General features: G+C 40.8%; 1 protein-coding gene across 3 annotated transcripts in view; it reads right to left on the reverse strand.

Annotated features, from left to right (window-relative positions):
* Positions 1-21,249, reverse strand: part of SKAP1 (src kinase associated phosphoprotein 1) — a 263,107-nt gene that overhangs the window by 29,307 nt on the left and 212,551 nt on the right. For 2 of the 3 annotated variants that reach the window (XM_075846614.1, XM_075846615.1), the window contains 2 exons: positions 16,700-16,738; positions 12,049-12,164 (listed from right to left, as the gene is read on the reverse strand). In XM_075846614.1, the coding sequence (XP_075702729.1) occupies positions 12,049-12,164; positions 16,700-16,738 (155 nt within the window). Of the gene's footprint in view, positions 1-12,048; positions 12,165-16,699; positions 16,739-18,748; positions 18,832-21,249 lie in introns of those variants that run through there. The other variant, XR_012851700.1, reaches the window with a different exon arrangement.

Raw genomic sequence — 21,249 nt, forward strand, 5'->3', positions numbered from 1 at the left:
GTTTCCACTGTACTGGTACCTTAGGAGCTTTGCAAAAGTGACATGGTGTCAAGAAACCAATCCAGCAAAATCTGTGCTCCAAAAGCCAAATGGCACTCCTTCTCTTCTGATCCTTGCCGTATGCCCAAACAGCCGTTTATGACCACAAATTGGGTATTGCCGTACTCCAGAGAAGTTGCTTTACAAATGTTGGGGTTATTTTATTCCTTTATTTGTTGAGAAAATGAAAAATTTTGAGCTAAAGCTACGTCTTATTGGAAAAAAATGTTTTTTTTTTATCTTCACTGCCCAATTCTAATAAAATCTATGAAACCCCTGTGGGTTCAAAATGCTCACTACACCCCTAGATGGATTCTTCAAGGGGTGTAGTTTCCTAAATGGAGTCACTTTTTTGGTGTTTTCACTGTTTTGGTCCCTTAGGGGCTTTGCAAATGTGACGTGGTCTCCGCAAACCATTCCTGCTAAATTTGATCTCCAAAAGACAAATGGCACTCTTTCCCTTCTAAGCTCCGCCGTGTGTCCAAACAGCCGTTTATGACCACATGCGGGGTATTGTTTTACTCGGGAGAAATTGCTTTACAAAAGTAGTGGTGCATTTTCTCCTTTTAGTCCTTGTGGAAATTAGAAAAAATTAGCTAAACCTACATTTTCTTTGAAAGAATGTAGATTTTCATTTTCACGGCCTACTTCCAATAATTTCTGCAATAAACCTGCGGGGTCAAAATGCTAACTATACCCCTAGATAATTTCCTCAAGGGGTGTAGTTTCCAAAATGGGGTCACTTTTGGGGGATTTCCACTGTTTTGGCGCCGCAAGAGCCTTTCAGACCCGACATGGTGCCTAAAATATTTTCTAATAAAAAGGAGGCCCCAAAATCCTCTAGGTGCTCCTTTGTTTCTGAGGCCGGTGCTTCAGTCAATAAGTGCACTAGGGCCACATGTGGGGTATTTCTAAAAACTGCAGAATCTGGGCAATAGATATTGAGTTGCATTTCTCTGGTAAAACTTTCTGTGTTACAAAAAAAATAGATGAAAAATGAATTTCTGCAAAAAAAAAAAGAAATTTGAACATTTCACATCTACTTTGCCTTAATTCCTGTGAAACATCTAAAGGGTTAATAAACTTTTTAAATGCTGTTTTGAATACTTTGAGGGGTGAAGTTTTTAAAATGGGGTGACTTATCGAGGGTTTCTAATATATAAGGCCTTAAAATCCACTTCACAACTGAACTGGGCCCTGTAAAAATAGCCTTTTGACATTTTCTTGAAAATGTGAGAAATTGCTGCTAAAGTTCTAAGCCTTGTGAGGTCATAGAAAAATAAAAGGATGTTCAAAAAACGATGCCAATCTAAAGTAGACATATGGGTGATGTTAATTAGCAACAATTTTGTGTGGTATTACTATCTGTCTTACAAGCCGATACATATAAATTTAGAAAAATGCTAATTTTTGCAATTTTTCGCTAAATTTTGATGTTTTTCACAATTAAATACTTAATGTATCGAGCAAATTTTGCCAGTAACATAAAGTCCAATGTGTCACGAGAAAACAATCTCAGAATCGCTTGGATAGGTAAAAGCATTCCGGAGTTATTACCACATAAAGTGACACATGTCAGATTTGAAAAAATAGGCTGTGTCCTTAAGGCCAAAACAGGCTCAGTCCTTAAGGGGTTAAGATCAGCTGAAGATAAATGATTGCAATTTATCTGCAAAAGTAACTCATCTGTATATCTATTTTTAAACAGTAAAATGTTGTTTAAAAGTGAATACACGCTTAAAATATATAAACTGCTCAGGCAGATATTTCTGTAGATAACACAGTAACTTCCATAAGCAAAGCTCCGTATTTATGACAAAAGCTGCAATTGCAATAGCAGTTTAAGTTACAGGCCATGGATATCAGCTGGTGCCACCCTACAGTCAGGCCTGGAGAACTGGGACATACAGGCTATGCAGTGCAGAATCAGTCAACCAGACAGGCTTGGTGTAGCAGATCTAGAGTTTTATAGCCTACTATTAGTCAATCGTCTAAAACTTGTGTGCGCAAACAGCCGTTACATGAAACAGATCTAAAGTATGTTGTGAAGTTATACATAACTCTATGAGTGATGTACAAAAGTGATAGGTGAAGAGTCGCAATGGGTTTCCGTATAAGGTCACTCAGTGGCGGACAATCACTGATAACATGTTGGTGCTGAGGACACCAGACCACACCTCTTAAAGGAACACTAAACCTAGAAATAAATGATAGAAGTAAACAGGAGATAAACTTGCCCACACTTTTTGTCAGGCTTTAGGATTTTCCTGCATGTTTTGTAGAAATCTTGCACAGAACATAGGAGTTAGATTTCTAACGATCTCTTTTATTTTTGGCTAGCAGACCTCTGAAGATGCGTGACAGCATTCTCTTTCTCTGGTTGCAGAAATAGCAGTGTAGAAGCTGTTCCCTCACGATCAAAGCGGGAGCCTGGCTGTGAATGACAGCCGAGCTCCCGCTGCAATGACAAGGATCGAAGAAATCACTGATTCCTGTGGTTTAATTTCTTAAATGCTGCAGTCAATAGAGACGATGGCATTTAAGTAGTTCGACAGAGGGAGGAAATGTTTGGTTTTAGTCTTTGCAAACTTTATTCTTATTGTGCAACCACAGTAGGGTTTGTGGCTAAAATATAAACCACTGTGTGCATAGGACAATATGATGGGTACTGCTGACTGAATGAAATAAATAGCTATGCTATGAGATTAGATTAATTAGATTAAAAGTTGTGTGGACTTAATAGGGGGAATTTATTTAGACTGGTGTTTCACATGTCAGTTTTAATATAAAGAGCACTGGAGTAAAATGCGCCTAATTTATCAAGAGGCCACTTAAAAAAATTAGGCGCATCTCTGGCTGTCGGTGCTCCAGTAAGGGAAATCTTTGACAGCTATCAGCCGGCATAGATTTCCGCTATAATTTACGGCAGGCTTTGGAAAAAAAATTAGGGAATTTGCTAGGAAAGGCGAGTGGACCCACCCCTTACGTCAAGCCCCACTTTAAAAAAACCTGTTGCGGGTGCGACGTAAAATGTTGAAAAGTGGCAAATAGCCATTGATAAGCTCCACCCAATGTGTCAGGTCTTTTTCTTTGCTGTTTGGGTTGCCAGATGACTTCTACTTTTGTAGACCATGACGGTCTTACATTACACTGTAGCTTGTATTGTTCATCAGTAGAAGTCAGTGCAGTAGTATGAGAAACTGGTCAGGTGGCTGCTCATTCTTCTGAAAAGGAGAGTGGTCAACAATCCCGTCAACAAGAAAGTGAAGATTGACTTCTCTACCAATTGCCAGCCAGTTGGATTCTTTCCTCTCTGTGTTTTGTAGACTTTGTTAACCTACAATGTGAAAGTGTGCTCAGCCTCTTGTATCCTGCATAGTAAAGTAAAATAAGACTTTGGAGTGAATAGGAGGAACCCTTTTCCAAAGGAAAATAATCAAGATGGTACCCAGTCTAGGGGACATAGAAGATGTATCCTGTGTAATGCAATATAATGTTTGTATGCACAATTTGCCTATTTAGTTGGTGCGAGAGTTAAACTGGCCGTATACATAAGACAGCTGTCAGGCTAACGCTTGTTTATAAAAAGTAAAGCAAAGCACCGGCCTGAGACTGTCAGAATGCACATCCATGTCCTGACCATTAGGACAACCCTGCAAGAAGTCTACCCCCTAGAGGTACGTGGTCTGTCTTGTTCTTCAACATGCAAACAAATTGACATACTTTTTATTTCTGTTAAGCAAGCTTTTCTGAAAAAAAATTCTCTGTAACTTTTACTTTTGCAGTGTGACACATTCTGTTGTATATAAATGTAGTCTGCGCTAAGACTGTTGACATCAGCGTCATGACTTCCGTTCATAATAAAGCCATGACAACTACTTCTGACGGATCCCATTCAGTTATAATGAGGTCTGTCAGGTACGCATCAAGATTTAGGTATTTTTTTATGGGAATAATAGTGCTGCAGACTGCGACAGTCAAAAATATCGGAAGCCCTGATGGAAAGCCCATAACATAGATGTAAACAGAGCCTGAGCAGCAGCTTTAAGTATTCAATATCGTTTTTTACTTAAGAAGCAGAACACAGAGTCTGGTAAATGTGGTCCTGAAGTGACCTCTTAGGAAAGTTTATCTCCTTTTCCATTAGATTACACTGTCTGAGTTAAAGGGGTTATCCGGGGACTAAAAATGGCTTTGCATTCATATTTTTCTGTAAAAAGAAGTAACTTACTAATGTACTACAATAAAAATTCGGTACTGGGGCGTGTCCTGAGAGCCGATGGAGTGAGTCGCATAGTCCGGAGCTCCTCTGATCATCAGCCGTAACACAGCGTTTTTTAATCGGTGTAGCCTCCCGAGATTCTAATAAAGACTTACCGATGATGGTGAGACGGTCAGCCAAGAGGATGGAGTCCAAGCAGGTACTCCCCGGAGCCCCGAGGAGCGGCACTTTGGATGCCTTCTTCTCTGATGCGCCGACAGGACAGGCGCCATTACTGCCGGCCTCACACGAGGAGGCGTCGCAGTCCTCCAGATCCCCACCGGACATAGAGGATCAAGATGTGGTCAGATCACAGCCGCTGACCGACGGAGAGACACTACAAACGGAGGAAGATCTGCAGGAGGAGCAAGGAGAGGGATGGCCGCCATCTTCGGAGCCAGCCTCACACGTGGCTGGTGAAGAGTTGGAGATGCCATACACTGCGGAGCCACCCTCCCCCACAAGAAGGAACATGCAGGTTAGTGGCTCAACATTAAGGGTTGGGAAACACCTACTATCCCCTCAGCCACCCTTACCCTGCAGACTGGACACTGCTATGTCAAAACGACCTAGGGACATAAAAACAGCAGGGAAAAATTCTGAGAGGGAAATGCTCCCTATAGCAGGCCATATACAGCCATATGCTCAAGGAGAGGATGCACAGCCGTGGCTTTCTTCCTCTGACTCTGAGAGCCCCGCTCCTAAACGTCAGGAATGGAAGTCTTTTTTGCAGCAGCTCCCCACCCGAGAGGATTTTAAGTCGCTTATAGCGGAGGTGAAAGATACCTGCAATACGGCTATTGCAACAGTCAGACAAGACATACAAAAAATGTCCCACAGAATAGAGTCACTGGAAGATGACCATGATTGCACTCGCCAATATGTATCACGACTACAAACCACAGTAGTGGCACAGCATGCTGCTCTTTCTGATTATCAAAAGCATTTGGAGGACCTAGATAATAGAGGCAGAAGACATAATATCAGAGTTCGGGGTGTCCCTGAAGCTACCCAGGACGAAAACTTAAAGGAGCTATTGGCGACCATTTTTAATGAAATCCTAGATGCTCCACCTGATCATCCTATCAAGTTAGATAGAGCCCATAGAGCTCTCAGACCTAAAGGAGCTTCGCCGTTACCTCGCGATATTATTTGCTGTGTGACGGATTACGAGCTGAAAGAAGCCATTATGAATAAAGCCAGAGCTCATAGAGTCATTCAACACAAAGGAACCACTGTCCAACTGCTACCGGACTTATCCTGGATCACACTTCATAGGCGCAGACAATTGCGCCCTTTACTTGCTTCTCTGAGAGAAAATAATATCCTCTACAGATGGGGATTCCCGTTTAGCCTTACAGCCAGACGAGATGGTCGCTCGGCGGTTCTGAGAACATCGTCGGATATTCGAGCTTTTTGTGACACTATGGACATTCCAGTCCCGAAACTGCCTGAGTGGGAACTCACCCCGCCTCCACCCCCTCCGTCACCTGTCTGGCAAAAGGTCCCTTCACAAAGGAAGACCGGGAATCAGCGAGGGTCCATGTCTGAACATGGACCTAAGCCAACATTTCAGCGTTAATGTATTGAATAAGGGAGGCTCATAATCTTTCTTACATGTTTATATGCTTAAATCGCATTAATAGTTCATTGTATGAAAAAAGAAAAAAAAAAAAAAGGGGATTTTTATGCCCTGGTTTATTTTTTATAGGCTGCAGAGGAGTTTTGTTTGTACGGAATGTACAGAATTGGCCTGTCTCAGTTACTGGGTCTGTTGGCTATGTTTCTGGCGGAATTGGCTCTCGGTGATTCTTCTCCCTTATGGAGACAGTATACCCTCCTAGTGCAGTCGAGGCATCTAGGGGTTGACGCGATATCTAAATGTGTAAATTGTTCTAATATACTTGTCTCCACATGGAATCTAGATTCCATTCATTGTCGTTCGACCGACTTTATGCTTCAAGTATGTTTTTTGATTTATTTTCTGTCTGTAGTTGTCTGTTTATGTCTTCCCCCTCCCTCCCCCTCTTTCCCTCCCCTTACTTCCGTGAATAGGAAACCTGGTTTGTGGACTGAGAACATATCACCGAAATGGTGACGTCCTTCCTGGACAACACGAGCTATGCCCAACTTGAGGGATCATTTGGGTACGTTGTACATACTTGCTTTCAGGCCTAAAGAATTGTCATGGCGCGCATAGTATCTTTGAATGTTAAGGGATTAAATTCCAATGTTAAGAGGCGTCTAGCACTTAGAGAGTTGAGACACCTGAGAGCAGATATCGCCTTTCTACAAGAAACGCACCATGACAGTTCGGGGTCTTTCAAATTTGCACTACCCCATTTTCCTAAAACATATGCAGCTATACACTCTAAGAAAAGCGCAGGGGTAGCTATTCTAATTTCAAGGGATTGTCCACTACAAGTAACAAGATCAATAGTAGACCCACAGGGGAGATATGTCATCCTCGCAGGGACCCTGAAAGGTGTCCCGATTACTTTATGCAACCTATATGCACCAAATACATTACAAATTGCTTTTTTGGAAAAAGTCTTCTCCAAAATTTCCCGCCTGCCGCCAACTACTTTGTTCATAGGGGGGGATTTTAACCTCCCTTTTTCAGAAAACATGGACAGACACTCGCTTAGTGCTCCCTCTCCGCCCACGGAATTGCGACAACGCGCTTCGGCATTCCGACGCTTGATTCGCAAGCACAATCTTTATGACCTATGGTGTATCTCAAATCCGTCGGCTAAACAATATACCTTTTACTCACACCCACATAAAACACATACTCGGATAGATCTATTCCTTGGCAACGTACCAGGACTTCGTTCAACCTCATCGGCTGAAATAGGGGCTATTACATGGTCAGACCATGCTCCAATTATGTTGGATCTACTTTCTGACTTACGAACGACCCGGATATGTCACTGGAGGTTGAATGAACGACTGATTAAATCTCCGGAGCATAGGGACACACTTAAAACACACATTGAATCCTACTTTGCCCTTAATAAAGACTCAGTTCCTTCGTTGGCCACAATTTGGGAGGCACACAAAGCGGTAATTAGAGGGCAATGTATCTCTCTCACCTCACATATTAAGAGGGACAAAGCTCAGCAGAGATTAGAGCTGTCGGCGGCCCTTACTAAACTAGAACGTAAAATGAATCTCTATCCCTCGACGTCTACTCTTCGACAAATCATTGCCACGCGGGGAAAATTAAAGGATCTTTCTATTGCTAATGTAGAGAAGATGCTTCTATATACCAAACAAAGATATTATGAGAGAGGGAATAAAGCGCATTCTTTACTTGCTGCCCAGCTAAGAGAAAAAAAGGCTCAGTCGACCCCATCTGCTCTCCGTGATACAGGAGGTCAATTGATCTATGATCCCAATTTGCAGGCGGACATGTTTTACCAATATTACTCAAAATTATACTCTCTCACATCCCAACTCTCTACAGATCCTTCCATTCGGGAACCACAAATATTGGAATACTTAAAGTCCTGCCCCCTTCCCACTATCGTGCCGGATGATGGCCTTATGCTCAATGCCCCCATCACGGAAGAGGAATTACAGAACACCATACAAGACTTGCCTAATGGAAAATCTCCAGGGCCCGATGGATTTCCATATTTATATTATAAGGTCTTTAAAGATGTATTAACACCACATTTAGTAACCCTTTTTAATTCCTTTCTATCGGGAGCTGGCATCCCCCCTTCCATGCTTCATTCTTTCATCACGGTTATTCCCAAACCAGGGAAGGACCAGTCTGATTGTTCTAATTATCGGCCAATTTCTCTGTTGAATGCAGATCTCAAAATATTCACTAAAATACTGGCCGATAGACTTGGCTCATTGCTCCCGGGCCTGATTCACAAAGATCAGGTGGGCTTTGTCATGCATAGACAGGCAGGAGACAATACTAGACGGACTATTGATCTGATCGAAGTTCTTAACAAAACAGAGTCTCCTGGCCTGCTCCTCAGTTTAGACGCTGAAAAAGCCTTTGACCGATTGGACTGGTCCTTCCTCTTTGCCACACTAAAAACAATAGGTATTTCAGGGCCCTTCCTCACCGCTTTACATTCATTGTATACCTTACCAAATGCTGTAGTTAAATTACCACATGCGATTTCTAAACGATTTGATATTTTTAATGGGACTCGGCAGGGCTGCCCCCTCTCCCCCCTGCTTTACGTCCTATGCATAGAACCTCTAGCGGCCCGTATCAGGAGTAATCCAGATATCCAAGGTTTTTTAGTGCGAGATAGGGAATTTAAGATCTCTCTATTTGCAGATGATGTTCTTTTGACTTTACGCAACCCGCAAGTTACCCTACCAAACTTACATACAGTACTGAAAGAATATAGTCTGTACTCGGGATATAAGCTTAATAACTCTAAAACAGAAGCCCTGCCACTTAATATTTCCCCGCAGCTCATTTCGACACTACAAACAACATTTAAATATACATGGAAAGAGGAAGGGATCAAATATCTAGGTGTCCAGATCACCCGCACATATGCCTCCCTCTATAAAAATAACTTCTCCCCATTTTTTCAAGAAATAAATACGCTACTGTCTAAATGGTCTTCCCTCCCGCTGTCCTTCTTTGGTAGAATATCTGCAGTGAAAATGACTATTTTACCAAAGTATTTATACCTTTTGGAAACTCTCCCGGTGCCTATACCACGTAGCGAAATTCGTAGGTTCCAAACAGCCTTATTGAAATACATCTGGGCAGGGAAGCGTCATAGAATACCAAAAGCAGTCCTACTTTCTACTATGACAGTAGGAGGCCTGGCTGTCCCTGATGTGTATCGGTACTATTTAGCAGTACATCTTCGTAGAATTCCTGGCTGGACTTCAAGGTGGGCATATACTAAATGGGCAGAGATTGAGAAGTTGTGGGTAGCTCCTATTCACCCGAATTCGCTACTGTGGTCTGGAAAGGTGGAGACTTGCCCAAAATCCCTATTAGGTCCCATGTTGTTCACCAAAAACATATGGAAGCTAGCTAACACCTTATACCCCCTGTCTTCTCCCAAATCTCCCATGACTTCTTTTCTATTTAACCCGGCTCTACCGGATGGGCTCACTGCGAGGATGACTAAACCGTGGGCAGAAGCTGGATTGTTCTACTTTGCAGACATATTAGACCCCTGTTTGAGAACGGTTTTGCCATTCTCGACGCTGCAGTCTAAATATAAGTTACCGCCCAATGCACATTTTAGTTACCTACAGATCACCCACTTTGCCAATTCTCTCCCTGGGGATAGCAGCTTTACTAAACCTACGCACTTTGAAGTTCTCTGCAGGAATACTACCTCCACTAGGGGATTAATTTCGGATATATACAGTATCCTCTCATCTCCAGGGGGAAATGAGATCCCAAAACATAACTATATGACCAAATGGGAGACGTACATGGAGAGGGAGATACCCCTGTCGCTGTGGCAAATTATATGGTCGCAAGCCGCGAAATCTTCTCTTTGCGCTGCGTATAGAGAGAACCAATATAAAATTCTGATGTATTGGTATCATACCCCAGACTTTCTCCATCATATATATCCCCTCGTTTCGGATAGATGTTGGAGGTGCTGCAACGAGAGGGGGACACTTCCTCACATTTTTTGGGACTGTCGGTTAATTCGCCCCTTCTGGAGAGAGGTTGTGGGTTTACTCCAGACACTGCTGGGGGTCAGGGTTCCATTGTCTGTGCTAACTTTCCTGCTTAATGTACCGCCGAAAGGGCTCAGTAAGGTCTCCTCTAGATTATTATTACATGTGCTCACAGCAGCTAAGTGTCTCATTTCGGCGCGATGGAAGAGAACTGATCCCCCTGTACTTGCTGACTTATATTTAAGAATAAGGGAGGTCAGAAGAATGGAGTCTTTGACAGCCTCTATGAATAATAGCTTAGCACGATTCAAAGAAGTCTGGTCACCATGGGATGTATTTGATTCATCTAGACCGCCCTGAGCGCATAACACTAGTTCATAACTACGCTAGTGCACCCAGATCAAACCAGGATACTGTTCTGTTTTTTTTTTTTTTTTTTTCCCCCTTCCTTCCCCCCCCCCCCTCCATTGTCTTGTCATATGTATTGTAGATGTTGGTTAATTTTTCTTGTCATTCCTACGAAAGCAGAGTTAAGATGACGGATAGAAAAAGAAGGGGATTTCACCATACCAAAGTATTAGTTATTAACAGGACTGATTGTTCTTAAGATCACTGTGAAATGTATGATATTCCTGTCATTCCTGATGTGCAACATGTTGTAACTTCACACTACCCCTGTCATGACTTATACTCTATATTGTATTGAATTGATACCATGTATGTTCTTGTTCATATGGAAAAAAATAAAAATATATAATTCAAAAAAAAATAAAATTCGGTACTAAATGGTGCAGTTCAAACCCGGTGAATTGTTCCCGGAAGTTCTGGAGCTTTTCTAATATTGATGACGCACTGACACGGCCCCATGTGACTGAGGGTTTGCTTCCTGTGCTGGTCGTGTCAGTGTGTTATCAATGGCATGACCACAAGGGGCAGCCACATTGCCTATTGCTGGAGTCCCCGATAAGAGCATCAGCTAGCGCTTTGCTCGGGACTCCAGCACTGCTCCCGACATTTGATCAGTGACTTTAAGGGTTTCCTATCGCTGGAGTTCCCGAGCAGATCATCAGTTGATCTCCACGGTGACGGAAACGTTGCAAAAGGTTTACGTTTGTCACCTTTGCGACAGGGTTCCGTTGTTTTGATGGAATCAATAGCGCAGTCGACACCCATTTGTCAAGGCTTACACAAAAAGATAGTGTTAACAATAGTTACGGCGCGGCAGGGTGGCGGTGGAGAAGGGGGGTCCAAGTTTGGCTCACAACCCAGGGCCTATGTCTCATTTAATCCGCCACTGCTTACAATTTAGGCTAGAGCTACACAGGTCGCACGGCCAATGATTGTTGTGTCGTGCTGCCTGCATCGCATGTAATTAAAGTCAATGTGGTCGCTTTGTGACTCGCAAGATGCTGCAACACCACAGTCACTAGAAGTCCAGCAGGTTTGGTTTCCTTTCGACTGTGGTATTACGGTTGTATTAACTTGCGGGTCACAATGCAACCACATTGACTTGCAATGCAGGCGGCACGACACAGCAACCTTTAGCCATAACTTAATTTAAAGCTATTCTGAAGTGACCAGATGACTTAAGGAATAAACTGGGGCATCTTAGCACAGAGGATGATTATCAGTCTCATTCTAGGGTTATGCATGTGCACTGACGCATCTGATACTTAGCCTTACATTACTTAATGCTGCAACATGCATATGCACTTTGGTTATTTACAGTAAGCTCCTATTATAGTCAAGAAATGTAGAGTCTTGGCAGCTTTATTTTATCCAATATATATTTTGAACAGCATATAAAAGTAGTGTGTCTGACATATAGACGTCTAATATATACGAGTCAAATAATGGATATGAACTAATCATTTATGGTTACATCTTTTAACAAACCCATAGTGGAAAGTCAAAGTTATCGTTCTGCTTTATTGGGAATGGTGCAAACACTTAAACTTTACTATATACATTATGACTTCATAGCGTATGAAAGATTATATACACAAACACCAAAAATATTTCACACATACAAAAACTGCCCCATGCCCCATATGTCTGTTTCCAATAAAACACCCTCCCTTCACCATACCTTGTTGTTGTTTTCTTTTTTTTACCTTGCTTAGTATATGGATAATGTCTCCACGCTGGAATGACAGCTCATCACTCTTGTCACTCTTGCAATTCCAGAGTCCCTGGTAATAATCTGCATAGTTAATTACAGACTCCCCTGCTGAAGAAAGTAATACAAGTATACATATTAGAAAATTAAACAGAACGATCATCTGAATACACAGCATAGTTGCATAGTTACATAGTTCGTACGGTTGAAAAAAGACATATGTCCATCAAGTTCAACCAAGGGATGGGAAAAGGGAAAAGTTCTACACATTGACATAGGAGCTGATATTTTTTTGTTCTAGGAAATTATCTAAGCTTTTTTTAAAGCCATCTACTGTCCCTGCTGTGACGGCTCCTGCGGTGACTATTCCATAGATTCACAGTTCTCACAGTAAAGAAGGCTTGTCGCCTCTGCAGATTGAACCTTTTTTTCTCCAGAAGAAGGAGTGCCCCCTTGTCTTTTTAGGGGGTTTTACATGGAACAGGATTTCACTATATTTCTTGTATGGGCCATTCATATATTTATATAAGTTAATCATGTCCCCCCTAGTCGTCTCCTTTCAAGGCTAAATAGGTTTAATTCTTTTTCATTTTTCTCATAACTTAAATTCTCCATGACCCTTATTAGTTTAGTTGCTTTTCTGCATATTCTAGATGAGGCCTCACTAATGCTTTGTAAAGTGGTAATATTACATCCCTGTCCCACGAGTCCATGCCTCTTAATACACGACAATATCTTGCTGGCCTTAGAAGCAGCTGATTGACATTGCATGCTGTTATTTAGTCTATGATCGACAAGTGCACCCAGATTCTTCTCAATAAGTGACTCTCCCAGTGTAGCTCCCTCTAGGACATATGATGCATGCAGATTGTTGGTACCGAGATGAATAACTTTACATTTATCTACATTAAACCACATTTGCCAAGTAGATGCCCAAACACTTAGTGTGTCCAAATCGGCTTTTAATTTATGAACATCTTCAACAGACTAAACAATACTACATAGCTTGGTGTTATCTGCAAAAATAGAAATAGTGCTATTAATCCCATCCTCTATATCATTAATAAATAAGTTTAATAATAGTGGTCCCAGCACTGAACCCTGGGGTACACCACTTATTACCGGGGACCATTCAGAGTAGGAATCATTGACCACAACTCTCTGGATACGGTCCTTGAGACAATTTTCAATCCAATTACAAACTATACTTTCTAAACCTATAGTCCTTAATTTACCCATTAGACGTCCATGAGGGACAGTGTCAAATGCCTTTGCAAAGTCCAAAAACACTATATCCACAGCGGCCCCTCTGTCTAGGCTTCTGCTCACCTCTTCATAAAAACAAATCAGGTTGGTTTGACAGCTTCTGTCCTTAGTAAAAGCGTGCTGGCTGTCACTTATAATAACATTTTTTGTCACATACTCCTGTATATATTCCCTCAATAGCCCCCCAAACATTTTCCCCACGATGGATGTTAAGCTTACTGGTCTATAATTACCCGGGGGAAGACCTAGAGCCCTTTTTTTTTATAATAGGCACCACATTTGCCCTGCACCAGTCCCTTGGCACTATACCAGTCACTAGAAAATCTCTGAATATTATCATCAATAGCATAATTTCTGCAAACACATAGATATCATATCACTTCTATAGGGAAGTTATATGTAAAAGAAGGACCAATTTCTACAGTATTGACAATGAAAATAACGGTTTGTCCTTTATTATAAAATTACAGTGGTCTATACTTTATACAAATTAAGTTAAAAAATACTTTTCAATCCTGCTACTTGTCCAGAGAGTTGAGAGAGACATACACTTTAGTGGCCAGATTAGGAAAGATTAGAACTACTTCCATAGAAGGCTGCCTGCCCATAATTTTAAAATACAACTAAATACAGAATTCAATATGAATAGCCCGTGGCCATGTTCAAAATACAATTTGGAGCATGACTGACAATGGTTAGGGGAATGTTAATGTGACAAGTACAGTTCCTGGATGGCCATGATATTAATTAATGCGTTATTCATTTAACTTATTAATGCTAAGTTTCCGTTCACATTAGCAGTTTACTGTATTTTTGACTGCAAAAAAATTTCCGTGTAGCACTATTCTTGCTGTCAAAAAAAAGTGGAAAACCAATAGACACCTGACGAGCCCCACTACAAGTTAATAAGGATTGCCAGGATTTGTTGGGATCCAGTTGAGAGCAGATCCGGCATAGCTCTCATGGCTCCTATGAATGGAAGCCATGATGCCAATATGAACAGTGTATAACACACACAATGACACTGCACATGTCATATGATTCACACTGATACAATAAAGGAGGACTTATGGGAAATCTTACTCTCTATAGAAATAGTGCTAAACTTCAGAGTGAGCTAGAGATTTGGCAATGACTAATGCCATGTACTAAACCTGCACGACTGTGAACAAGACCTAAATAATCATTCCTGATGTAAGACCAGGAATGACAAAAACGCAAAATGCATTATAATAAAGATAAGATCCTATATTGAATAATTATATTGCATAATTATTTTAATTCTTTAATTAGGTCTTACCATATGGCATGTGTGAATACTTCTACAACTTCAATTACAGGAACACTCCAGCAAAACGAATACACTATTTTATACCCCTGAGGGGGTCAGCAGGGCGCAAGAATTTAAAGAGAACCAAAGTGAGAATCCCTATGTTATGCAATGCTCCATAAGGCCCCACACTAGGCATAACACAGTAAAAGTTATTTCCAGAGTGTTCCTTTAACTCCTTGGTGACATTTGCAAGGCATTTATGGTGCTGGTGAAATGTAGTTGCCATCAAGTGCCATAAAATGTACATCTGCAAATGTGATTAAAAAAAATCTTTTCTTTCCCCCAGTGATACAGCACTAACACTTCGGCAGTCCTACTGGTCTTTGTTTACAAGCGGTGAGTGCTGCAGCCAATCAGAGGGCTCAGTAATCATGTGCCGTATTCCTGGCATCATGGCTTTCATCACTGAGCATTACTTCCAGAAGTAGGACACATGATCACTGAGCCTTTTTATTGGCTGGATTGCTGGGGGAAAGAAGATATTGTTGTTTTTTGCTTTATCACATTTGCAGGTGTTTTTTTTAAAAAAATTCACAACCCCGTTAGGGTATGTTCACACAGGGCAGGTACACTACAAAAAAAGCACAAAGAATATCCGTCCTGGTCGCCGCAGGAGACTTCCGGACGAAAAACACACCAAATTGTGGTGCAGTTTTTGGTCCGGAATGTCCACTGCGGAAAACTGCATGTAAAAAAAAAAAAAGTTTCATACCTGCCAGTAGCCATGGCGATGCGTCCCGCAGCCCGACCTCCTAGGATGATGTTTCATCCCATGTGACTGTTGCAGCCTGTGATTGGCTGCAGCAGTCACATGGGATGAAACGTCAACCCAGAAGGCCGGCCTGGACAAAGCAGCACAGAATTTTGGGTAAGTATAAGATTATTTTTTTCTTCTGAGTTGCGATATTTGAGGTTGGAATCGCAGCTTTTCCGTCGCAAAAATCGCAATATCTGCTATTTGTTGCGGGTTTTACCTCCCCATTGAATTCAATAGGGAAAAGCCACAAGAAAAAAGCAGCAAATACAAATTACATACTGTGGATTAAAAAAAATAAAAAGTGCTGTAGGTCAATTTTTTTTAGTTTTTTCCCGCTTATCATTTACACAGCGTGTGGATAATATTTGTTTAAATCTCATCCACTTTGCTGCTACTGTATTATGCTGCAGGTTTTCTGCATGAAATCTGTGGCAGAAAATTCGCAGCATTTATGCTACCCGGCCTTAGGCTAAGTTCACACTACCACTACTATATGTTTACCTCTCTTCTGTCAGAGGAAGAGAGGATCGAATGATTAAACGGAAAGCAACGGTTATTCTTTTGTTTCAGTTGCTTTCAGTTTGTCTCGCTAGGTTTCCGTTTTTCTGAACAGAAACAATAGTGCAGTCTGCAGAACTTAGTGTGAAAGAAGCCTTAAGTGTAATTGAATTAGTAGAAGCATGTACACACACACACACACACACACACACACGCACAATATGGTAAGACCTAACTAAGCAGGATTATGGAAATAAAATTTGTTCAAGAAACAAAATAGGTTTGCCCGCACAATCTTTTAAACTAATATCTTGTACATGAATTGCTCTACACATATATTCTTACGAATACAATTACGTGGAGAATATTCTTAATCATTAATCTCTGCAAAGTTTGTATATTTGACATAACATAACTTTGTTTCTTGTGTTCCTATTGACTCTCTTCATAGACAGTCATAGAACTTGCTAGGCCTTGGGACTCTTGCAGTGACCCTGAAATATGCAAGTTAAAAGCTACATCCATTTCCACGGGTCTTCCTAAACAGACATGGGAAGTACAACGGAGAGTTGTTCAGTGACCTGTCCAGGAAACACATGGCTGTTCCAAGCCCGGGAGTAGAATGATCAGGAAGCTTCTCAGTTTTCGGCCTGTTTTAATCACTATGTATAAGAAACAAGATCTTAAACTATCACTATGACGGAAGAATAAGTGAAAACTGGGAATATACATATTTACTGCTATATTCTATGACTACATGCAGAATACTTTTTTTTAAAATGCAATATGTACCTTTTAACGTTGACGAATCTTCAGTCTCTTCCTCCTCACCTGTAAGAAAAAAAAGATTTAGGAACCAGGAACAACTTACATAAGGGTAAGAACACACGGTGCGGTAGCCGCAGGCGGCCGAATCCAGGCCCACATAGATGATGGAATGGCTGCATTATTTAGCCAGTAAAACTGTGGTATTACCTCCAAAAACCATGTGCCCATTTGCCACCGAACGTGGGCATGGTTTCGTCTGCCTGCATCTGCCACACCATGTGTTACCATAACTATCCATGATAGTAGAAAAAAAACATTATGTGGTAGAAGAACATACTAAAATCAGAATTTTTAGATGAAATCACTGAAGAGAATCTAGCACCGATATTTAACCATCCGCCATCTCATATCTAATATGCATTCACAATTAATTTATTAGTGTGTTAAATGGGTATTTCCATCTCACACATTCATGGCATAGGATAGGCTAGAAATATCTGATCGATGTGAATCTCAGCTATGGGACCACACTTATTTCAATCTCGGGGGTTCCCCGACCCCACCTGGCGAGATGGCCACCGCATCCACGTAGGGAATCGGTGCAGAGGTGGTTGAGTCTTCTAGAAATAGCTGAGCTACACTATTACCATAACTTCCATAGAAGTGAATAGGAGTTACGGAAACAGCTGTTTCCAGAACCCCGACCACCTCTGAACCTCATCTCACCAGGTGGGGATGGGTCGGTGGGGATGGATCTCGAGATAAATGCATGTCCCAGCTCTGGAACCTGCACCTATCAAACATTTATTGTATAACCTATAGATATGCCATAGATATCGGAGATAAAATACTCCTTTAACTTCCCTCCTGACCCTTGTAATGTAGTAACACACAAAAACCATTGAGTAACCTGGTGACAGATACTCTTTAAATAGCAAAGCCAAATAAATTATTTGACATGTGATCGCGTATTACCAGCTGATTACAAATGACCACCATTGCAAATATTTGGGAAAATTAAGAAAAAAAAACATTGGTATATGTTGAACATAGGCATTTGCGCAACTCAAAAAAAAATATAGGTAACTGTGGAAGTTTAGACTTTAGGTAGTCAAAAGTAGTAACAGGAACGGCATGCAAATAATTAATTTTACTGGTTCTAGTTAAGTAAACTAATAACAAATAAATAACTATAATGAATAACTATGCACACTTCAATTTTAAAGTTTAGTTTTCCTGTCCATTCTTAATTACCAAAAATGGAAAATAAAAGATCTCAGGGAGGGGGATATTCCCCCAAGAAGTTTTTGGCAATGTTTCCCTTCTTTTCTGAGCTGGGTTGTGTACTCAGCTCAGAAAAGGATGTACCATGTTTAACTCGATTTTGATTTAACAGGTGAAAAGAAAGCTCGCACCAACTATACCTTAGTGACAAATATTGGAAGAGGCCTTGATGGATTCAACTTGGCATACCACATACCGTTGGTTATTGAGTTCAATGTATTAACGGTATGCAGTAAACTCCAAAGCCCCTCCATAGTGACAACTGCATATTTTATCATTTATCATCTCACTGTATGTCTATGCATGGGATTTAAAGCAGTGTATAAATAACTGAGCTCCAACCACTATAAAGATATGTTAAAAAAATGAATCGATAAAGAATTTAGAACATACGTAAAAAAAAAAAAGATATTCGTGTGCAAGGGTGGACATTCAATTTAAGCCACTTTCAGGCTTGAACTGGCTGTCATTAACTAAATTAAATTGGATTACTGACACAAAGTTCAAAAAAATGTCTTTCCCATGATCACTGCTTTATCTCACATATCTCCAGTTCTGAGAATCACAGGAAACATTTACTTTAATGATCTTCAGTCTCTTGCTTTAGTGTGCTTAAACTGAGCCACCACAATAAAAAGATGTTAGTGCTATATATATATTATCGTTCCATTATTTTTTGTCACTCTTCGACCTCAACAGTCACCAAAGACAAGAATATATCCTAAACCCTATACAAATATTCATACTACTCATATGTTTTCATAATCCTCTTGCAACCAGAGTCCTCACCTTCTGCTCAGTGGCACTTCCGAATTTGCCACTATGTGTTCATAAATCATAGTGGTTATCCAATACTGCAGAATACGTCTGCACTTCATAAATAAGGGATAAAAATAAGAGTGATCTTTAACCGCAGCATGCCAAGGGTCTTGCACTTATATTATACCATAAACTTTTACTTCTGCAACAAGAAATTGAAAAATTCCACTGAACCTAAAACTATTCATGCAGTATATAAACAGGAATCTTGTAAAACTCATTCTTGTGTCATGGTTTGTCTGTATTTTTGGGGATTCAGCGGACAAAGGTGATGGCCTGAGATGTGCATATTACTGTAGTGACATGTAAAAAGTAAAATCGTTTTAAGACATATTTCTATAAAAAAAAAATACACCCTGAAGAACTAAATACACAATTATTTCTAAAACGAAATGAAAAAAAAAAATAACCCCATTATACATTAATACATAACAGATACTGTGGATTTTACGCACAACTCTCTGCTTTGTTAAGGTTATTCATACCCGTTATTATGGCTAAAATACAAGCATTTTAGAAATATATATTTATATATATGGGATAAGGACAATCTCAGAGCAATGTATTGCAGGTCTCCTTCCTGGACAGGAGCCCACCTCAAGTCTAATGCCTACATACTGCTGTCTCTTTCTAACCAGCGGTAATCAATGAGAATTAGGTCAGCTTTTTGTAAGATACAAATTGGGCCCCATGCAGGAGGGTCAGTGCATCGGCGGCTCTGCCCCCATTAGAGAGGAATCTCTGTCCTGAATAAATCAGACTTGATTGTGGAGCATTGCGCCCGCCAGACACAAACTCATTCACATTGATTTGAAGATAAATTATTGAAAGTGGCTTCGCTCACTTTCTGCATTTATAAAAACAACAAAGTGGATGTATTGGCAACACAGACAAAAGGTAGGCACTCCATGTCCTCTTTTCTTTCAGTACCATGTTGCTTTATCATTCCTTTCTCTGTTCTAACTAAAGATTGTTTTCAATGACCTGTCTAAGAATACAAACTGCAATATGCCCATCACACAGTTCAAGATAGCAGGGACGGAGAATGTGCCTGTGGAAAACTATATAGATAGAAAATAAAACGCAAATACTGCACTTTATATGTAACCCAAAAAAATCTAAGTTTATAAAAAGGATGGGTGCAAACATCCGGCCCCAGTGATATCTGAAAAAACCATAGTACCCACAGAATGACAAGAGTTGGTGCCCTTCACCACCAAGGGCAACATCTGATCAGCGCACTTTTAGAAGCATAACTCTTGTGCAGAGGATCTAATAAAGAATTCAACGTCGGCTGTTCTAAATGAACGTCTGCTTGTTTTCCTGGTCTGATGTAAATGGCACTGTAGGTCCCAGTGCTCTCTCTTCTACACAAACATCCGCTCTTGTACCAGTCTGTCTGGAACATGATCTCTCTGCTGAAGAGAAAGATTTCTTAATGTTTCCTTCTCATAAGTCACATGGTCACATGCAAGGCATGGAAACCAACTTAGTAGCCAGCCACCTGCACTTGGCACCAAGAAAAGTATATCTTATCTTTACACGCCTTGCCACATCAGTAAACTATTTTCTAAAAAGATCTGTTTTAAAGAAAACTGGGAAAATACTTGGGTCTGGTGCCTCTATACGAAACAGAACCTTGCCATACAATAAACAATTACTGCTCACATACCTAGGGTCTGACTAGCTCATAGGAGGCCAAAAATATCACAAACATGGGGTCTATCCACAAGGGCCATCATATCCCTTGTCACTGGGGTAAGGCCCCATGCACACAATCGTATTTTTTATCCATCTGTAAAGACTGTCCGTAAATACGGATCCGTAGTCATCCGTAAATCATCCGCACATACGGAAAGGTGTCCGTAAATACGATCTGTAGTGCATCCGTATTTACGGATCCACAAAAAACAGGGAGGAATCTAGGGTAACCCCCTGGTGTCGCATAGCAATGCTTCCATAATTTAAGCACAGCTACGGATGCACATCCGTAGCCGTCCGTAATAACAGAAGCATCCATAGACTTCTATGGGGAGTCCGTGCCGTAATTACGGACAAAAAAATTACAAGTTCCTTCATTTCTACGGCACTGACACCCGTAAAGATACGGAAAGGTGTTCGTAGCCCATAGGAATGAATAGGTCTGTAATTACGGATGAAAAATACGGTTGTGTGCATGGGGGCTTAACTGCTTTTTTAAAGTTATTTAAGTTATAAGCTATTCAACTTTATTGTTGTGTGCCATGGATAGTATACATGCACTACTGTATGGTTGACCGCTTAACTGCTGGGCCTAATGCAACCCAGTCTATCAGTGGTAATAGCATATCATGGTAAACAAAAACCATGCACCATAAAAACCAAGTGTGGTTAAAAAAACAAAAACATGCAGACTGGCATTCAATTGCATCCAACACTAAACCAAGCTAAGATGGCATTACAAAGACAAAATTGATTTCAATGGTGACGGA

This window comes from Rhinoderma darwinii, chromosome 13, assembly GCF_050947455.1.
Source record: "Rhinoderma darwinii isolate aRhiDar2 chromosome 13, aRhiDar2.hap1, whole genome shotgun sequence".
In the NCBI taxonomy this organism is placed as follows: domain Eukaryota; kingdom Metazoa; phylum Chordata; class Amphibia; order Anura; family Rhinodermatidae; genus Rhinoderma; species Rhinoderma darwinii.